This window comes from Globicephala melas, chromosome 5 (assembly GCF_963455315.2).
Source record: "Globicephala melas chromosome 5, mGloMel1.2, whole genome shotgun sequence".
NCBI lineage: Eukaryota > Metazoa > Chordata > Mammalia > Artiodactyla > Delphinidae > Globicephala > Globicephala melas.
In genome coordinates, this window is record NC_083318.1 from 118,518,219 (window position 1) to 118,539,589 (window position 21,371).

A 21,371-nucleotide genomic window follows, 5' to 3' on the forward strand; every position below is an offset into this window, starting at 1 on the left:
TTTAACATGTCATGTCTGTCAATATGATAAGTGTAATATGTTTAAATTGGTCTTTAGTGATGAATCCAGATGACACATTTGAAGTATTAATTGATCAGATAGTTGTTAACAAAGGAAACCTACTAGAGGATGTGGTTCCTCCTATCAATCCTCCCAAGGAAATTGAAGATCCCAGTGATAAAAAACCTGATGATTGGGATGAAAGAGCAAAAATCCCTGATCCTTCTGCTGTCAAACCAGAAGACTGGTAAGCAAAGAATTCAGTAGCAAAGCGTTCTTTGGCATAAAGTAACGTGTGTTTATGTGAAGTAACGTGTGTTTAAGTGAAGTTTACAACCAATGAAGCTTATCCTTTTAAACATCAGTACTACTTATTTTGACTATTTTGGGTGAAATTCTTCTCTAAAACGGATTTTGCAGTCCGCTGCCTCTTAATTTTCATTTTAATTAATATTTTAATTTTGTTGCCCTTTTCAATATAGTATTTGTATTTTGTATGTTTTCAATGCTGTGGGGGAAAAAATTCCATGAATCTAAAACACCAACACTTTAATTTCAGTTCCCAGTTTGATCTTTATCATGTATGTGTGTGCATACCTTACATAGTTGCGGTGTTTTCAGTTAATGATTAGTTGGCTTAAAAAGTCATATTCTCAGCATCTTATATAGGATTTACTCATACCAGTTTGCTTACCCATAAAATGTTCACTAGCTGAGTATTTGTGTGGTTTCCATTCTACAGGATTATGAATATTTTCCTTAAAAGAAATGTATTCAGTTCCAGATTACCTATAGCTTGAATTCAGATGGTGAGGGATACTTTTATATCTCTCCATTTAACTGAGATATTCTTTGTCCTTCAAATATGTTTTGTAATTTCTCCCTAAAATCTTGTTACCTTTATTCCTAAGAACTTTTTTTATTCCTGCTGACAGTTAACTCTTAATTATGGTTTTGCTAAGGAGATTATCTGTCTTTATGTATTTAACCCACCCTATTGGTTATCTATTGCTGTGTAACAAATTACCAAAAAACTGAAGACAACAAACATGAACTCACCCAGTTCCTGAGAGGCAGGAATCTGAGAGTGGCTAGCTCCCCGGTTCTGGCTTAGACTCTCCTGAGGTTGCAGTCGAGCTGCCAGTAAGAGCTGCCTGCATCTGAAGGTTTGACTTGGGCAGCTGGCTTCCCACTGGCTTCTTGTAGCCTTTGTCAGGAAGTTTCAGTTCCCTGCCACCTAGGCCTCTCCTTAGGTCAGCTCATGACATGGCAGGTGGCTCCCCTGGAGGGAGTGATCCAAGAGGGAGAGAGCACAACCACAGAAATTGCAGTGCCTTTTATAACCTAGTCTCAAAAGTGACATGCCATCACTTCAGCTGCATTCTGTTTGTCACACAGACCAACCCTAGTACAGTTGGGAGGGGACTACATAAAGGTAGATGTACTAAGTATGAGTAAAAAAGTTTTATTCTTAGTTTACTAAGAGTTTTTTTTCTCCATGATTGGGTGTTGTATTTTGTAAAACACGTTTTGTGCATCTATTGAGGTGACCACGTGGTTTTTCTCCTTTATATTCTTAGTGTGGTGAATTACATTGATTGATTTTCTAATGTTGACTAACCTTGCAATCTCCTTGGTCAACAAGTATTGTCCTTTTGATGTTTGCTGGATTCTGATTGCATGTTTTTTTTTTCTGTCAGATTTATTGAAGTATAATTTTCATACAGTTAAATCCATTTATTTTAGATATACAGTTCTATGAATTTGGAAAAATATATACAGTGATGTAACCACTACCGCAGTCGTGATGTAGAATATTTCCATCATTCCCCAAAGGCCTGTATATCCTTTTGTAATCAATTCCCTCCTTCCACCTTTAACCTCTGGAAACTACTGATGTGATTTCTGTCCCTTATAGCTTTGCCTTTTCCAGAATATCATATAAGATGGAATTATACAGTATATAACTTTTGTTTCTGATTTCTTTCACTCAGAATGATGCTTTCTGAGATTTATCTGTATTTTTTCTTGTATCAGTAATTAGTTTTGTTTTATTGCTGAGTAGTGTACCATTGTAGGGATGTATCATAATTTGTTTATCCATTCACATATTGATGGAAGTTTTGGTTGTTTCCAGTTTGGGGCAATTATGAATAGAGCTGTTACAAACATTTGTGGTCAGGGCTTTGTATAGACATAATTTTTCCTTTTTCTTCGGTAAATGCCTAGGAGTGTGATTGTACGATAAGTGTATGTTTAAATTTGTAAGAAACTGCCAAACTTTTCCAAAGGGCTATACCATTTTGCATTCCCACCATTATGTAAGAGCTCCAGATGTTACACATTAACAGCATTTGGTGTTATCTGTTTTTTTAACTGAGATATAATTGACATATAATATTGTAATAGTTTACGTGTACAACATAATGATTTGATATATGTATATATTGCAAAATGATCACTACAGTAAGTTTAGTTAAACATCCATCGCTTCACATAGTTAACAACTTTTTTCTTGTTTTGAGAACTTTTAAGATTCACTCTTCTTAACTTTCAAATATATGATATAGTGTGGTGAACTGTAGTCACCACGCCATACCTTACATCCCCAGAAGTTTGTACCTTTTGACCTTTTGGTATTATCTGTTTTTGTTTTTCTGTTTTTCTTTGAATATTCTAAAAGGTTTGTAGTGGTATCTAATTGTAGTTTTGATTTACATTTCCCTAGTGACTAATCCTTAATCTCCCCAATTTTCATTTACTTGCCATTCATATCAGTTTCTTTGGAGAAGTGTCTTTTCAGTTTTTTCCCCTGCTTTATTTGGGTTATTTTTTTGTATTCAGTTATGAGAGTTCTTTATATTCTGGATACAGGTGTTGTGTCAGTTATCTAGTTCTGTATAACAAATTACCCCAAAATTAAGTGGCTTAAAACAACATTTGTTATCTCTCAGTTTCTTGTGATTCAGGATTCTGACTGCAGCTTAGTGGGTCCTTTGGCCCTGGGTCTTTCAGCTGCAATTAAGATGTCAGCTGGGGCTATAGTCATCTAAAGGCTCAACGAGGAGCTAATCCAGTTTCAGTTTCACTCAAGTGGGCATTGGCAGGATTCAGTCTCTCAAGGGACTGAATTGTTGTTGGACTGAGGGCCTCGGTTCCTGGCTGGGTGTTGGCCAGAGTCATCCCTTCATTCCTTGCAATCTAGGCCTCACCACAGAGTATCTCACAACATGGTAGCTGTCGTCAACGGAAGCAAGGGAGAGGGGAAGGGAGGGGAGAAGACAGTGCGAAGAAGATGGAGGTTACAGTCTGTACTGGGTTAACACTGTCCTCCAAAATTCCATGTCTACTCAGAACCTGTAATTGTGACTTTATTTGGAATTAGGACCTTTGCATCTGTAATCAAGTTAAGATGAAGTAATACTGGATTAGGGTGGGCCCTAAATCTAGTACTACCGGTGTCCTTGTAAGAAGAGGGAAATTTGGACACAGACACACAGGGAGAGCACGATGTGACAACTGAGGCAGAAATTGCAGTGATGCATCTACAAGACAGGGAATGCCAAGGGTCGTCAGTGGCCACCAGAAGCAAGGGAGAAACAAGGAAAGATCCTGTCCTGGAGCCTCCAGAGAGAGCATGGTCCTGCCCAAAACTTTGATTTCAAATTTCTAGTCTCCAGAATTTTGAGATAATAAATTTCTGTCACTTTAAGCCACCCAGATTGTGGTGTTTTGTCACAGCAGCCTAGGGAAACTAATATACAGTCTTTTATAACTTAATCTTGGAAGTAGCATACCATTACTAATTTCTGTTCATTAATAGCACGTTATTAGGTCCCACCCACACTCAAGGAGAGGGGACTTCACATGGACGTGAATACCAGGAGGTAGGATCATTGGAAAACAATTTCAGAAGCTGCCTACCTCAGTCTGAGATTGCCAGTGCCAGAGTCCCTGAGGTGAGGACCCGGTTAGGTGGCACCCAGATTTCGCAGTACAGACACCGCAGTAATAAATGTTACTTTAAGCCCCTAAGTTTTGGGGTAATTTGTTATGCAGCAATAGTCAATTAATATAGATATGCAGTATGCAATATTTCCTTTCACTCTGGGGCTTGTCTTAATTTTCGTAACAGAGAGCAGAAGTTTTAAATTTTTATGAAGTCTGGTTTGTCAATATTTGTCTTTGATGATTCATGCTCTTTGCATCTTACTAAGATAAGATGTCTTTGCCTAAATGTGACAAAGATTTTCTTTTGTTTTCTAGACAAATAGTTTTGACTAAAACTCTGTTCTGTGTTAATTGTTCTATGTAGTGTGAGGTATAAATCAAGATTAATTTTCAAAAATATGGGTGTCTAATTGTTCCAGCATCTCTTATCATCCATTTAATGTCTAATGATCTGTACTGATGTCCCCTCTTTCTTTTCTGATATGGCAGTTAGTGTTTTTTCTTGATGTGCCTAGCTGAGGGTTTATCAATTTTATTGAGCTTTGTGGAGGACCAGCTTTTGTTTTAGTTTTTTCCTTTCCATTGGCCTTTTTTCTATTTCATTATTGCCTTCCTCTTCTTACTTTGGACTTAATTTGCTTCTCTTTTCTACCTTATTAAGGTAGAAAATAATTTTCAATAGAAGCAGCTGTAAAATTTCTCTAAGCACTGTTTTAACTAAGTTCCACAAATATATATTCAGTTCATACTGTTATATAATTTCCCTAGTGATTTTTTCTTTGAATCATGTATTTTTAAATGTGTTGCTTTGTTGTCAATTATTTATGGATTTTCCAGATATGGTTTTCATTTTAACTCCCAAGTTAATTCTATTGTGGTCAGAAAACATTCACAAATATCAATTACATCAGCATTGTTCAAAAGCTTTTATATTCTTAACGGTTTTCAGTCTGTTCTCTTACTGAGAGAAGAGAACTAAAATCTTCAACTATGATTGTGGATTTGTCTTTATCTCCTTTGAGTTCTTTTAGTTTTTGCTTCAAGTATTTTGAAGATCTGTTACTAGATCAATTCACAGTATTTCATGACCTCTTGAGGAACTGACCTTTTTATTATTATAAAATGTCCTTCTTTATAAACTCTTATAATACTCTCTGACTTGAAGTCTACTTGGTCTGATATTAAATCAGCACTCCAATTTTCTTTTAAGTCATGTTTCCATTGAATATTATTTTCCATTATTTACCTGTAACCTGTATATGCCTTTCTTTTTCAGGTGATTTTCTTGTAGGCAACTACATTTGGGTCTTGCCTTTTAATTTGAGTGTTTTAAACCATCTACATTTAATGCACTTATTGCTGTGGTTGGGTGTAAACCTACCATCTCACTACTTGTTTTTTCTTTGTCCCATATATTCTGTGGCTTTTTATAAAATGTTTTTCCTGGATTTTTTCAGATTGAGTTATATTTTATTTGAGTCTTCTATTTTTTCTTCTCTATTGGCTTTTTGGCTTTTCATCTGTAGTTGGTTGTTTTGCCGGTTGCTCTAGGGTTTGCAATATGCATCTTAAACCTATTTCAGTCTACTCTCAAATAGTGTTATGCCACTTCATGTCTAAGTTAATCATATGAGAGTCTTATATTTTCTCCCGTACATCCTTCATGCTATTATCATACATTTCCTTCTTTATATACTGTGAAGGCCATGCATATTTATTCTTCAATCAGTCTCTTTTTGTCAGACAGTTATGAGGGGAAAAGATCTTTTATTTACCCACATATTTACCATTTCTGGTACTCTCCTTCTTTTGTGTAGATAGAAATTCCTGTCTGTTATTGTTTTCCTTCTGCTTGATAAACTTGTCTTAATACATTGTAGTACATACCTGTTGTCATTGCATTCTCCTAAATTATTTGTCTGAAAATCTCTTTATTCTGCCTTCATTTTTGAAGGATTTTTCACTATGGGGTTATAGGTTGATAGTTATTTTGCAACAGCCATTCCTTATCATGAGGCTCACACTGATTCTGATGAGAAGTCAGTTGTTATTCTCATCCTTGTTCTCCTTTACCTAATATGTCATTTTTTTCTATTTGGTTTTAAGATTTATTTTCACTGTTACTGGTTTTCAATAGTTTGATTTTTGTTGTGCCTTGATGTCATTTGTTTGTGTGTGTATATTTGCCTTGCTTTGGATTCTTTGAGTTTTTTGAAATGTGGGTTTATAGTTTGTATCAAATTTGGGTAACATTTGGCCATTATTTCCTTAAATATTTATATATGGCTCCCCATCTCTTTTTTGGGATGCCACTTAAATGTGTGTTAGACTGCTTTACGTTTGTTACACAAGTCACTGAGAATCTATTCATTTTTTAAAACCAGTTTTTCTCTGTGTACTTCATTTTGGAAAGTGTCTATTACTATTTCTTCAAGTTCTTGTTGTTTGTAAACGTTGGGGTTTACCACCTATTCAGATAGAATGTTGCTCCTGGAAAACCAAAAGTGTTAACTTGTTGACTGTCTTTTAGATAAATAGGGGTACTGGTTAGCAGTGAAAATGTCTTTGCCTTAAGGGAAATAGTATAGGGAAGTAACTTGTGCAAGGTAGGAAGAATAGTACTTTTTTAAAAAAATTAATAAGTCACTTATTAGTGTATCACTTCCATGAATTCATGCTATCAGAAAAGGTAGGACTACATCCCTCCATGTGGGCTTTCTAACATTGCTTCACATTTGTTTGCCCATAAAGAGTAGGGCTGGGACATGAGAGAAACTGTACAATGAGAAAAACTGTATACCAACCTCATTCTGATTGGTGAAATGTGTGAGAATTTTTTTTATAAAGTGCTAAAAGAGATGCACCCTTAAATTTTAAACCCCGGTTACTCTGAGCCCTCAGAGACCCTAAGATAACATTAATAACAGGCAAGTACAAGTCTTTACATACATAGATTTGATTATTTCAGTTTGTTACTCAGTCTTTACATATATATTGTTGATTATTTCAGTTTGTTATTCAAGTTTTGTTTGGAAAATCGTAATGTAGCTTATTTAAAATTTTTTCTTTTCTGTAAAGACGAAAATTATGTTAGTAATTCTATTCACTACTTACTGTGACTATGTTTATATACTTCAGAATTTACTTTCTAAGTGTTATTTTTAATGAAAATATAAAAATTACTAGAATTAAATATGGAGAGTTTTTAAAAAAATAATATTGGAGTAGGGAAGACCTTTCCAAATATGACATAAAATTGAAGAATCATAAAGGAAAATGTTAATAAATTTCAACTACATGAAAATAAATGTTTTACATGGCAAAAAAACACAAAACCTCACCATGAGCTACATTAAAAAATGCATGAGAAACTGGAAAAAAAATTTACTTCATATAGCTGACAACTGATTTCTTATTAATTTCTAATATATTCCAGGATATTAATTATAGCATTATTCATCATAGTAAGTTTTTGAAAACACTATTCTCAACAATAGATAGATTAAATAAATTATGATATATTCACAAAGTGTAAAACTATGCAACTGTTAAGAAGAATGAAGCAGATATATATTTATATAAAACAGAGCTCCTAGAACAGTCTTGACATGTAGTAGTCATCCCATATATGTTTGTTGTTGAATGAGTTTTTAAGTGAACAAAAACAAGGTCTAACATACTCTGTATAGAGTGCTATCATTTGTGTAAAAAAAGTATGTGTGTGTGTGTATATATATATATATATATACACACATATACACACACATACATATGTGCATGTATGTATAGAACATAACAAGTAATATATATAAAAAAGTGTATAGTAGAAGATTTAGGTGGATGAGAGAGAGGGGAGGTAGTAGGTACAAAGACAGGGTAGGAAATGCCTTTTGGTACCTTATGAATTTTGTAGCGTGCATTTTTAAACTGCTTGAATAATTAATAATTAGCATAAAATACTGTATTTACAGGGATGAAAGTGAACCTGCCCAAATAGAAGATACAAGTGTTGTTAAACCTGATGGCTGGCTTGATAATGAACCGAAATTTATTCCAGATCCTAATGCTGAAAAACCCATTGACTGGTAAGCATTCTTCATCTTCAAATGTCAATTTCATATGTTTCTTACTTGCTTTTTTGTTACTAGTTTATATGACTGACAGGAGAGACTTGAGGTTACTCCATTTGCTTTGTTCTAATATCCTAAGGAATGAAGACATGGATGGAGAATGGGAGGCACCTCAGATTTCTAATCCGGCATGTCAGATTGGGTGTGGCGAGTGGAGCCCTCCCATGATAGGTAACCCAAAATACAAAGGAGTATGGACACCTCCAATGATAGATAACCCTAACTACCAGGTAATAACCACTTGTTCCAGTCCCATAGTAAACTTTAAAATGTTGTGCTATTTATCTAGTTATTGATAATGTTATGTTAACTTAAGGAAATTTGATTTGTATAATAGTGTGCCTTAGCTATCTTAAGAAGTCAAAGAACATAGTACTCCAACTAATTTATGTTTAAAAACTGAAACATTCCTTATTTAATTTTCTGGGGGAATAAAATTAAGAACTAAAGATAAGTTACTTTATACTATATTTTTCCTTATACTGATGATCACTTTGGAATAAAATTTTATTTTAGAATTAAATATAAAAAGTGACTTCTGATCAAGAAGACTCAGGTTGCACATTTTAGTAATTAAAGTCTGTGCTTAATTAACATGCTCCTTACCCTCTGGTATTATTAAAATTGAATTTTTTTCCCTAATATGAATCAGATATTTTTTGAGTATACCTAGTTTTGGAGGTAGAAGTCCTTATGTTATCCATTTAACCCTCTAGTTTTATCTAATTATTCATTGATATTTTCTAACATTTATTTTATATATACAGTTATATATTCTTTTTGCTCACTGTAGTTTTTCTTCATAGTATTTATCACAAAATGTCTGTTTTGGTAACTTTTTTAACGTCTATCTCCTTCATTAGATTTTAAACACCATAATGCAGGGACCATATCTGCCTTGATTACCACTGTATCCTAGCATCTGGCATAGTGCCTGGCACAGAATAGACATATGTGATGGTGGAATAAGTCAGTGAGTGATCATATTGTCCAATTTATTTGATTTGGTTGAGTTTAATCATTCAAGATGTAATGGAACTTCTGTGTTGAATAATTGTTCTGAGATTCAACCATGGTTGATTATTGATGCCTATCACAAGTATATGTTGAAAGGTGCGGTTCCATTTTTGCCATACAGTGATCTCTGATTTGAACAATTTTAATGATATCTTGTCTTGAATATCTTTACTAAATGTAAAAAAAACCCAACTTGTCTAATATAGTGTCAGTTGTGAAATTTAATTACTCAGGTTTCTGTATTGGATTTTCACTCTGCCTCTTTTTTTTTTTTTGGCAGTTTACTTATTTATTTTACTTATTTTGGCTGCACTGGGTCTTCATTGTGGCGCTCAGGCTTCTCTAGTTGCAGCGTGCTGGCTCTAGAGCACACGGGCTCAGTAGTTGCACTGCGTGGGCTTAGTTGTGGTATGTGGGATCTTAGTTCACCAGCCAGGGATCGAACCCAGGGCCCCTGCATTGGGAGCACAGAGTCTTAAGCACTGGACAACCAGGGAAGTCCCCTTTTGCAGAGTTTAAAGTCATTGTTCATAGGGAACATCGTGTACAGGATATATTTCATAGGGAACATCGTGTTCCAGATAAGAAGAAACAAGATTTTATTTCTAGTGAATTACTAATGAATTAATTGTAAGTTAAAGTTTTCTTTTTTCCAGTTAGTATTGCTAATTTCATTCAACACCAACTACTTCTTGAGTAACATTTATAATGAAATTATTTTATTTGAAAATGTCTTTAAATTATTTTTTCTCGCAGGGTATCTGGAGTCCTCGAAAAATTCCTAATCCAGATTATTTTGAAGACAATCACCCATTTCTTCTGACTTCCTTCTGTGCTCTTGGTTTAGAGCTTTGGTCCATGACCTCTGATATCTACTTTGATAATTTTATTATTTGTTCGGAAAAGGAAGTAGCAGATCGCTGGGCTGCAGATGGTTGGGGAGTGAAAATAATGATAGAAAATGATAATGAGGTACAGTATTTACCATATGGTAATAATAGGATGTGGTCCTGGTTATAGGTTGTACAAATGGCCTTTAAAAAAGGTAAATAAATGTGCAATAATTACTAGATGCTAAAGAAGCATATTTAAATAAATTTATGTAGACAGAGTATTTAGCTTTACCAAATATGATACAGCTTCATTATAAACTAATAATGAATTATATATATGTAAGTCTTCATTTCATTTATTAAATTATGAAAGCATAATGGGATTGAGTGCCTTTTGATGGTTATAGAAATGAGACCACTACTACTACTAGAAATGAGACTTAATATCTTTGTCACCTATCAATTTAAGGCCTAAGTGGGAACAGTAATCTAAATATTCTTTATTCATTTTAACTACTTTTCACTTAGAGGAGTATAGAAACTTTTAAAATTTAATATTATTATGTTTCAGTTTTTTTCCCCAAATCTTAACACTACTTAGAAAAGAATAAGCTAAGTATTTCAACACAATGCATCTTGGAGAATCTGTCTTTAAAATGAATTACTGTAAAGAAAAATGTGTACCTCACATTAGGTCTCTTTGGATATTAGCAAAAACCATCAGAAGAGTAAGTAAAGGTAAAGGGATTCTCATTTGGAAACTCTTTTAACTAAAACATTTGATGATTTTAGATTTCATTTTAGTAAGAGAGACAATTTCCTTCCTGAAGGTTGTGTGTAAAATTTGTTAATAAACAAGAAAAAGAAAACACAATGATTATCAGGTTGATTTTTTTTTTTTTTTAGTAAGTTTTTTAAATGTACGGGTTGAGTTATCAGAGAGTTGTGTACTTCTAAATGAACCAGATAATACATCCATAAGGAGTAGTTCTATCCTGAAACTTACCAAAAAAGAAAACTGTCCTAATTCTTGCTGGTAGGTTAGCAGTATTCACCTATATAGTATAATGTACCTTCTACTACAAAGTGTCAAACAGCAATGCATGCGAATAATTGTTTAAACTTTATGAAGTATAAAATGAGAAAATAAAATATTTTTTATCTTACAAATTCACGATTCCTTAATATAAAACCACCTAGGTGAAATAAGTTTTTTGTTTTTGTAGGCTGTATTTCTGAATGAAGGTTTATAAAATCTTAATTGCCTTTTTATGCTTATTTCTTCTCTAGCCTAGTATATTCAAACAGTTGACGGCAGCTGCTGAAGAGCGCCCATGGCTTTGGTTCATTTATCTTGTGACAGCAGTGCTTCCAATAGCATTAATTACTTCATTTTGTTGGCCAAGAAAAGTAAAGGTAAAGAAAATGAATTTTTGTCAACAGTAAAAAAAAAAAAAAAAAAAATCTCTTAGTGTTTAGGAGTTCTATATTGGAGCAAGTGGCTCTTAAAAGTAATAAACTAAATTGCCTGTAAGTTTTTACTGATAGTTCACTATGATATCACTTATTGCAAAAAAAATCTTTTTGTAAATAGTGCTTTGCTTTTAGTAAAAATAGCTTGTGTTAAACTGCGACAGAAAAGATATGAAGATGCAGAGTTCAAAAAACTGGACATATGTAAACCACAAACAAAGGGGGCACTAGAGCAAGAAGTAAAGGGAGAGAAAGCAGCCCTGGAGAAACCAGTAGACTTGGAAGAGGAAAAACAGCAAAGTGATGGTGAAATTCTTGAAAAAGGTAAGACGATGACGGTGATTTATAATGGGGACAAAGCTGGGCAGAGCTCACTTAAAATAGTAGATTAAGTGGTAAACACTGGCTGTTGCACTTGTTTATTGTCAGATTTATACCATTTGAATCCTCGAGAAGGCGTGACTGGCGAAGAGGAGTAACATCCTTGCCTGGGTTGTACCTGAGCAGACATCCAATGTATGACTTTTGTTTTCTAGGAAGAAAGAGGTGTAAAAATTGTTCACTTGCTTCAGAACCTAGCAACTATGAATCCCATATGCCATAGCTTGTTTTTGTTGTTGTTTGTTTGTTTGTTTTTTTGCGGTACGCGGGCCTCTCACTGTTGTGGCCTCTCCCGTTGCGGAGCAACAGGCTCCAGACGCGCAGGCTCAGCGGCCGTGGCTCACGGGCGCAGCCGATCCATGGCATGTGGGATCTTCCCGGACCGGGGCATGAACCCGTGTCCCCTGCATCGGCAGGCGGACTCCCAACCACTGCGCCACCAGGGAAGCCCTGCCATAGCTTTTTGCAAAGATTTTTCTCCCCTCCAAGGATGAGATGGGAGGTACAAACCATGGCTTCTGTAGAAGAGTAATCGGTTTAAGGCAGGTGATTGCAGCAACAAAATCCACACCAAGTCTCCCAAGGGCTGTTGTTTATCAGATAATTTATCATGTGGAACGAACAGTTTAATCTCTTGAAAGCATTGCTAAATCATACGTCCCCTTGCCACCCTCTACTAAACTCCAGAAGATGTTAGAACTGAAGACAGCTGAGGCTTTTTGGTGCCTCTCCAATGTGACTTCCTTATGCACATTGAGGTAGCAATAAAACTATTGATATTTGTCAGGCATCCCAAGCCAGGCTCCAGAATGAGCCCTTTATAACCTAAATTATATCTTGAGCACTGTTTTTAACTTAATAGTTGATGCAACAGTTGACTTAAAAAACATACTCCCTCAAAACACACATGCACACATGTATGTTTACGTATATGTGTGTACACACACACATACACACACACACACATTCTTTGGTTTTCATTTTACATACAGAGTGCTTTAAAATTCTTCAAACCTGCCCCTTTCCTCAAATATGATGATTTATTTATAAAATGATAAAATAAATATTTCTATTTAAATTTTATAAAGGTCTAATGGAAGAAATTGCTTATAAATATTGGAATTTAAATACATCCCTCCACTTTTATTTAATACTTTTAAGTAGCAAAATTCTAATTCGAGTTTTTGCCTTTAATAAAATCTATTTAATAAAAAATTCTAGAAGAGGAAGGTGAACCTGAGGAAAAGAGTGAAGAAGAAATTGAAATCATAGAAAGACAAGAAGAAGGTAATAAATCAAATAAGTCTGGGTCAGAGGATGAGGTAAGCAACTCTTTAACAGAAAATAAACTAGTTTCTATGTATGACTGTTATTCCATAAAAAAATATTTAATAAAAGCAATCTGGTTTTTGAAGAATTTTTTGCCATATTTCTCCCAGCTTTCTTAAGAGCATACATATTGCTTTAAAATGTATCCTTAAGGAAAGCATGAAAATAATGTAATTTATGTCCTCTTAATGCCTAATGAAACAGTATAAAGTAAGCCTTTGGTTTACAAAATATAAAGAGAGAGCTACGTCTGTAAAAAATGACTTCATTAAAGTGTTTTGTTGAAAGGTGTAATAAGCAGACCATCTGAATATTTAAAAAGTAAGTCTGTTTATTACAAGACAATTTTCTTTTAGCCATTGTGAAAACGTTCTCACTGTCACAGTTATTTACTGTAACATTTTGAAAGATTGCATTCATTGGGTAGTTGAGTACTATGCCTGGTAATGGTGTTTTTCTCAAATCTTTAATAAACTAGTTTTTCATTAACTTGATATGTCTGCCCCCTTTTCCATCCTGATGTATGACAGAACTTTCCACAGTGCCTTTTTTTATAGTCAGTTATTATGGAATCAGAAACCATCCAGGTATAATTCAGAACCCGAGCTTTCTTCTTTCACCTAGTATATACCCACCAAGCCTGTTTTCTCTGCTTCTCTAGCCCTCTAAGAGCTGCATAACCCCACCTGCCGGTCACCGTCCCCAGCACTCTCATAGCTTAGAGTTAGGTAGGGTAAAGGTCCGTTATGCCTGGACTGTTGCATGTGATGAGATAAACTTGCTATTTTGTTTATTTGAAGAAATCTTCCAGATAAACTTCTGTTGTTATTGTTTTAATTGTTTTCTAAAGCTTATTCGGTACATATACCTGGTTACTGGTCTTAGCTGCCTAGTGAGTTTTTTTTAAATGGGCTTTGGGGCTCATTATCTAGTATGAATATCTTTATTTAGAGGGAGCTGGGTGAAGATAATTTCTTTCAGAACAGAGTTTTAAGCAGTCCTTGTTTCCCGCCGTCACTCTTTTAATAATAATATTTGGAATCATTCACTGAATGTGTATTCTAGTTATATTTTGCTTTGTAAAATATTTTGTGTACTTTTAAAAGTATCTAAATTCCATCTTTTCAGTCTTTTAATCTTCTTATATGTTTGTCAGTGAGCTAAAATAAATCAATTTTTATATAATATAACCTTTAGAAATAATTATAACTATTTTGTATAATACCTGCATTATTTTATTGTTATACAAGTTTAATTTATATATAAATGATTATTCTGGAAGGATAGAATTAAAGGAGAGAAAAAGCCCAAACCATAAGTTTAATGTTTCCCTTTCCTCTCTGTTAATTTTTCTCAAAGTGTTAGGTACCAGAAGTTCTGAAAAAGTCTCTGTAAAACCAGCTCAGCAATTCATTACTTACAGAAACATTGTGATGTATAGTTAATGCTTAATATCCCACAATGAAAATATCATGTAACCTTTAATTAACCATGACATTAGATTAAGTTGTAAATCATGAAATAAAATCATGAATTGAGTTATTAGCATTATTCCTTGTCAGATGCATATTTGACAAACAGTTATTCTAAAAATGTAATCATGGCAAAAGATGAACAAATTGAAACATCAATTTATATACACGTTTTTGATCAGTTATTAAGTAAAGGACCATAAAAATAAAGATATATACATATATAAACATAAAGATGTTTTGTTAGAAACATGTATTTTAGAGAATAAGAAATACATTATTTACTATTCTCTACTAGTTGCCCACTGTATGAAAATAAACGTTTTCATTTTTTTTTCCCCAGATGAGGGAAGCAGATGAGGGCACAGGATCTGGAGATGGGCCAGTAAAGTCAGTACGCAAAAGAAGAGTACGAAAGGAGTAACCTGTATTCAAGTATTTTTAATTCCTAAGAGAGAGAGTTGGCATTCTCAAGTGAACTAGACTCAATCTGCACATCCTGTTTCTACTATCTAGCAATGATATTCTTCCAGACATTTATTTTAATCTTATTTTTCAGAAAAAAAAACACTTTGAAGTTAACCTGGTCTTTGAATTTAGAATAAAAGAAAAGTGGCACATTACATGTCAAATTTTAAGAGATTAATAGCATTAGAAGTTACACAGTTTTAATAGTTTGGAGAAAGTTTTGGTTTCTACAGAGCAAAATAATATGCAGCAACTTCACTGCTATTGGAAGAATCAGTTATTGGAATTTCCCCTTAAACGGCTATACTACAGTATAACTGGTAGTTCCACAGTATACATAAGAGTGAGTTCTGTTGTACAGAGCTAAATGCAATAAAGTTTCTGTATGGTTGTTTGTTTCTATCAACAATTGAAAGTGTTGTATGTGACCCACATTTACCTCCTTTGTGTCAAATTATAGTTATGGTCCATTGTTCACGTAAATTATAGAGTCCTTTAAAGAGGTGCTTTGTTGACAGACAAATCAACAAAACTGAAATGTCTATGTGTCATTCATAGAATCACTGGTCAATAGTGCAGCATACTTATATTTGAATACAGAGATAAGAGGTTTATCAAAACGAAATGGTGTACAGATTTTTTTGAAGCTGTTACAGTTGTTTTATGCCAGAATGGCTTACTCTGTTTACAAGATTGCTTATGCCTACATTGCTCTTGAAAATAACATTTAAATATTTTTTCTTCTTTAAATGATACCATCTTTAATAGGTAAATTATTATTGGGGAGTCTTTCTTTTATCTGATCATTAAGAGATTGTAATGGCTAATAGATATCAATCATCATGCTTTGTATTTTTATCTTTTTTCTGACAAAGTCAAATCTATCTTCTGACAAATTCAAATCTATTGTCTCATCTAGCTTCAAAGCTGCCTCTATGGTAGACTATTGCTCCTCTTTTTAAAACACAGTTGACCCTTTAACAACAGAGGTTTGAACTGCGTGGGTCCACTTATACACAGATTTTGTTTTCAATTAATTCTATAGAACTACACGGTATGTTGAATCCTCTGATGCAGAATCTGCAGATAAGGATGGTCAACTATGGGACTTGAGCATCTGTGGATTTTGGTATCTGCCACGCGTCCTGGAACCAATCCCCCATGGATACCAAGGAACGACTGTAGGTACCAAAAGTCACAGAAGTACATTATAGTAGAGCTGTATTATTCCATTTAACATATTTAAGAATTTTTCATGTTTGGGTGACAGACCCTTTGGAAGGTGATCTAAATCTTTGAGACCATGGAGCTACTTTAATACCAACTATCTAGAGAACGCTATACTAGTTGGGTAATATTTTGGATTCCTTCATGGACATATACATCCCATCCTTGGGTAAGCCCGCCTCCTGTACATCCCCCTCCCCAGTAGTACATTTAAAGCTTATATATAAGGAAAAGGAGCCTCTAGCTTCTCCTCTGACATAAAGGAAGCCAAACACAGCCAGTATAGCCACTATTCACTCCTTATTTCAGGGAGTGAACTGAAAATGAAAATAAGTGCTTTATTCCATTGCTGTGTTCTGAACTTTCCATAAATTGGTGGTGGACAATCTTAATATGTAGTTAACCATACTTTGTATTTATTTAATACTGACTAAACTTAACGCATCTTGCAAGGACTCCCTTTCTTGCTTTGTATTTGGAATGTCCAAGTGAACTAGATATACTGAATGATTCTAGATGAGATTGTTTCTGAAAGTAAATTACTACTTCATGAGATAAATCCTTTCTTAACTTTATGGAAAACTTCTTGCCGAAAAGTGTCTTATATATGATCATTTTTTTCTAAAGATTATTAAAGCTGTTTTTACTTTCTTGGTTGCAGATTAATTTTAACTTTCACATTTGGTTCAACTCCATGAGCTTGTAGTGGTAAAATCTGAGCAACCAGTTTTTGCCAGTTCACTGCTCCTTCCTGTGGATGTACCATGCCTGATAGTTTTAAATTTGTGTATTAGATCCATGCAGTAGACAAAGCATAGAGTCTTCTTTAATAACGAAATGGCTTTTTCCTTTTACCACCATAATGTGACTTTATTGTTTAAAACGATTTAAGTTTTATCCTTTCCTCTAATAAAGGAGAAAAATAAATGTATTTTGCCCTTTATTTCAGTTGGCCTTTTTAGAGGCTTTTTAACTTGACCAGGCTAAAGTAACTTCCTTTTCCTTGAACATTTTTTTAAGGTAACCTTGCTTCCATTGGTCATTCCTCTAGGAAGATACATACTACTAGAACTAGGAGCCTTTTTAAAGTGTCAGTCTACATTTGCAAAACACAGAGGATAAACCTGCTTACGTGTTAAAATTAACCACTAGCTATGAATATAATGTACCTTGGAAATTTAGAATACTAATTTAGAAAACTAATAGTTTTCAGGGAAAACTATTTAGAATAGTTAAAACATAAATATATTACACTCTAGGTACCTATGAAGCTTTTTTGTTCTCTTTTCAATTGTGGTTCTGTTTTTAACTTCAGCAGGATTTAAAGATGAAATATCATATGGTTAATATTGGAATAACTACTTAAATCTCATGTAAAGGATTTATTTAAACATAATAGTAGCATTTTCTACATAAATTCTAATAATCTCTTTCCAAATTATAGCTCCCATTCCATAGTATGACAGCTGTGAGGAGTTAAGGAAATAAAATTATCCCTAATCCGACAGGTCAGATGAAGCAGGTTGATGGGAGAGAAAATGTATTTTTGAATGCATTTGAAGTTTGTAGAGATCCAAATACGTGGAAAAGCAATGGTAATTTTAGAGAAAATGGGCAACAGGATAATTTTTTTTAAATGATCTTTTAACACCTAACGTAGTATCTTACCACATATTTTGTGTTTCTTAAATGAATAGAGTTTTACATCTTTTGTAAAATTTTGGAGTAATTTCAAGTTTTAATTACTTAGACTAAACATTTGATAAGCCATCTATAGATAATAATAGAAAATTTAAAACAAGGCAAATACATTATACAATTGATTACAATGTATTACTTTAGCTTCTGTCATCACTCCTCAATACCCCTTCCATTATATGGTAAATTAGGTCCTAAAGCCAACATAAAGTCCGTGTTATAGTAAATATCTTCAAATACCATTAATCTCTATGATTTAAGTGAAATAGACTGTAGCTTGCTTTTAGGATGGAGTACCTAGAGGCAATTAAGTCATTCTTCCAATTATTAACCTTTCATTTAGTCACATTCTCTGTTCTTTCACGATGTACAAGTGGTCTCACCAACTAAGTAATACCTGGTCTTTGCTGGCAATTTTGATTATATCAGCATTGAAGAAATATCTGATGACAACCACTAGAGGGTGTTAACTCAAGATAGGGAAAAACAAAATTATTGGGGAAAGTAAAGAAAGACTGCATTCTAAAGAATTAAGATCAGTTTTGCTTTGTTTCGGACCATAAAAGTAATGCTAGAATATATAATTCACCTTTCACTTCTCGTTTGGAGAAAGGACTTGATCAGGAATATAAATATGACATCATAAACTGGTTGGAACTGCATGCTTGGATGATTTTGGTTATTTCTCCACAAATTTATTGTTACACGTACAATTCCAAATTCCAAAAATCTCTGTAAATCTGAAGTTTTTCATGTTTGACATCAAAACTCATTTGGCAGCCAAACCTGACCTCCCTGACAGGCTATCTGTAGTCTTTACTTACGTAACTTAGTATTAAATTCATATATTTCGCTACAAAAATATTAATGTATTTGATTCCAAGTACTGAAAGTATTCCAAGTATGAAATGAAAAATTCCGAATTCTGAAATATCTGGTCCCAAGAGTTCCAGATAAGGGATTGTGAGCTGTATTAACTTGCTATAAGTAAAGTCCAAAGTGAATATAAAGAGGACAAATTTCGGATGGAATACTAGTGTTAGTATTGAGGGAAGTTCTACTGGGAGACCCTGAGGAAAAGCGGGGTCATCATTCCATCCTGCCAGTCATCATTCCACCAGCATTTAGAGCTAGGAAGTATCACTATTAAAAATGTCTTCTGACACTGGTTAAAACAATAAGGAAGACTTTGTTTAGGACTATCGCAATAGGGCCAAGACGATCACCATAGGGGAGAGAGAATGGGCTTAACTCCAGATACAGTGAAGACAGCTGGGGATTTATAGTCGTTGAGCAGAGTGGGTCGGGGGAGGGTTGGTGGATGGAAAATTCCTAAGAGGAGACATCGAGGGTAGAAGGGTGCTTGCCATGCCGATTTAACAGGATTCTTGCTGAAGGCAGGCAGGGTGATCAGATTCACTTAGCAGGATTTTTACTAAAACTGGACTAGGCAGGCTGAAGACAGGGCCTAAGATGAGGCCTAGACAAAGAGGGCTCAGAAGAACCTGGTTAAAGTTTGGTCAAGGAGAGAGTCTTGATCAGAAGCTAGGCACAGTCCCTGTGCACATTGTTTACCACCTGTATTTCTTTTTTTTTTTTTTACCACCTGTATTTCTAATATAGAAATGACATCCTGAAGATATTGCCATAATGAAAACAGAATATATAGCACTGGTTTACCATTCATATGACGAGCAGGTGGGGCATGTATTCCAGGTAACATTTTGTCACTTGAGTTAACAGCTGTAGGACAGCAGTTGGATAAGCCAAAATGTGAAATGAATTGGCTGTTCCTTGATGCTTTTAGCAAGGTATCGCAGGAAGGAACTTACCAGTGTCCAAGCAGAGATGGAAGGGAATAGAGAAGGATCACACATATTAGGTACCTCACAAGATTAGAAAAACTAATTGCTTCTGCACCCTGAATAGCAGAAAAGGTTCAAAATGGTTTTATTTTTGAGGTGTGGGAGGTAGAAGGGGAAGGCCAGTTAAGACTTCCCTTCCAAGTGTTAAGGCAATCAAAGGGACCCAGCCCTGCAGTGACACCTGGGTGTTGCAGTCCCAGTGCAGTCTTATTTTCAGTTGGTTTCAAAGTAGCCTCCATTAAAGAGAGGCAGGGTCCTGTGAGGAAGGAAAGCAAGCAAACTTTTGAGAATTTGGTCTAGAAAAGAGCTTAATTGTGATTCCTAGCCTATGGAACTGAAGCATATCGACAACAAGGTTGTTTTTGAGGGAATTGTACAGCCCAAGAAATGTGAGCTTGGCCTACAAACGATGGGCAGCAGACTCACACCAGCGCGAATTGGACTGCTTTCACAACTCCCGTGAGGGGAATGGACAAGGAATAACTTTCCAGTTGGGGGAAGCCATGGAGAGCAATGGGTAAGGGAAGTCCCTTGCCAGAGATTACAGTCAGGGTCTAATCAAGGAACTTCGTCCACTATCAGAGACAGGATCTTCACAGGGTCTCTCTCTCAGAAGTATTCCACAACTGCTTTGATGTGTTTCCCTTTATTCCGTTGTCCAAATTTCGAGTTTTTATTTAGGTATCCTATCCCCACTACACCATTATAAATGGGCAGAGCAAATAATCTGTCATCAGTTTAGAGGCGGTCAGACTATTAGGAGTCACATCTACAACTGACAGACCTTGACAGAGATCCTAGATTTTGAGCCGAGTCAGTAACTGGATGAGGAGAGGTTGAGTACATTGTGTGTATGGGAAGAAGGCTGGGCACAGATACTTAATAGCGAGAGAAGAGGGCTGTGGCTGAAGCTGCTGCCACTCATCCTCTGTCGGCTTCCATAATAAAGTCGTAGCTGGAATATGGCTTCCAGCCAGCAACTACATTTCTCAGCCACTCTGGCATCTAAATCCCCATGCCCTTGGGAATGTGAGAAGACATGAGCCATTTCCAGGCAGGCCCAACCCAAAAACCGTGCATGTGTACCCCATGCATTTTTCTGCAAATCAGAATGGTGATAACTAGTGTGACTTGGAAGCCACGGTTGAAAATGGCAGAGAAATCCTCAGCTCACAAAGCCTGTTTGTTAGTTTACAATGCTCACCTCAGAACCATTAGTTGGAAGAGAAACTTGTTTTTTTTACCACTGCATCTCGTTACAAGAGCTTAGCCTAACCTAAAAAATACAACCACCTTTCCCCTGGCAATCTTGGATCCTTTTCTTTGAATTCTTTGCTTTTATTTTTTAAATTAAGGTATAATATCCTATATTTGTTTTAATAAGAATAGTATCCCCAGACTTCCCTGGTGGCGCACTGGTTGAGAATCCACCTGCCAATGCAGGGGACATGGGTTCGAGCCCTGGTCCTGGAAGATCCCACATGCCGCGGAGAAACTAAGCCCATGCGCCACAGCTACAGAGCCTGC

At 35.0% G+C, this 21,371-nt stretch overlaps 1 protein-coding gene across 5 annotated transcripts in view; it reads left to right on the top strand.

Annotated features, from left to right (window-relative positions):
• CLGN (calmegin) overlaps nucleotides 1-16,931 on the top strand; it is a 55,887-nt gene extending 38,956 nt beyond the window's left edge. For 3 of the 5 annotated variants that reach the window (XM_060299741.1, XM_060299740.1, XM_060299739.1), the window contains 7 exons: nucleotides 58-247; nucleotides 7,923-8,036; nucleotides 8,161-8,311; nucleotides 9,855-10,070; nucleotides 11,222-11,347; nucleotides 11,569-11,728; nucleotides 13,007-16,931. In XM_060299741.1, the coding sequence (XP_060155724.1) occupies nucleotides 58-247; nucleotides 7,923-8,036; nucleotides 8,161-8,311; nucleotides 9,855-10,070; nucleotides 11,222-11,347; nucleotides 11,569-11,728; nucleotides 13,007-13,233 (1,184 nt within the window). In that variant the 3' untranslated portion in view covers nucleotides 13,234-16,931. Of the gene's footprint in view, nucleotides 1-57; nucleotides 248-7,922; nucleotides 8,037-8,160; nucleotides 8,312-9,854; nucleotides 10,071-11,221; nucleotides 11,348-11,568; nucleotides 11,729-11,833; nucleotides 12,982-13,006 lie in introns of those variants that run through there. The other 2 variants (XM_030845128.2, XM_060299742.1) reach the window with 2 other exon arrangements.
• The last annotated feature ends 4,440 nt before the right edge of the window (nucleotides 16,932-21,371 follow it).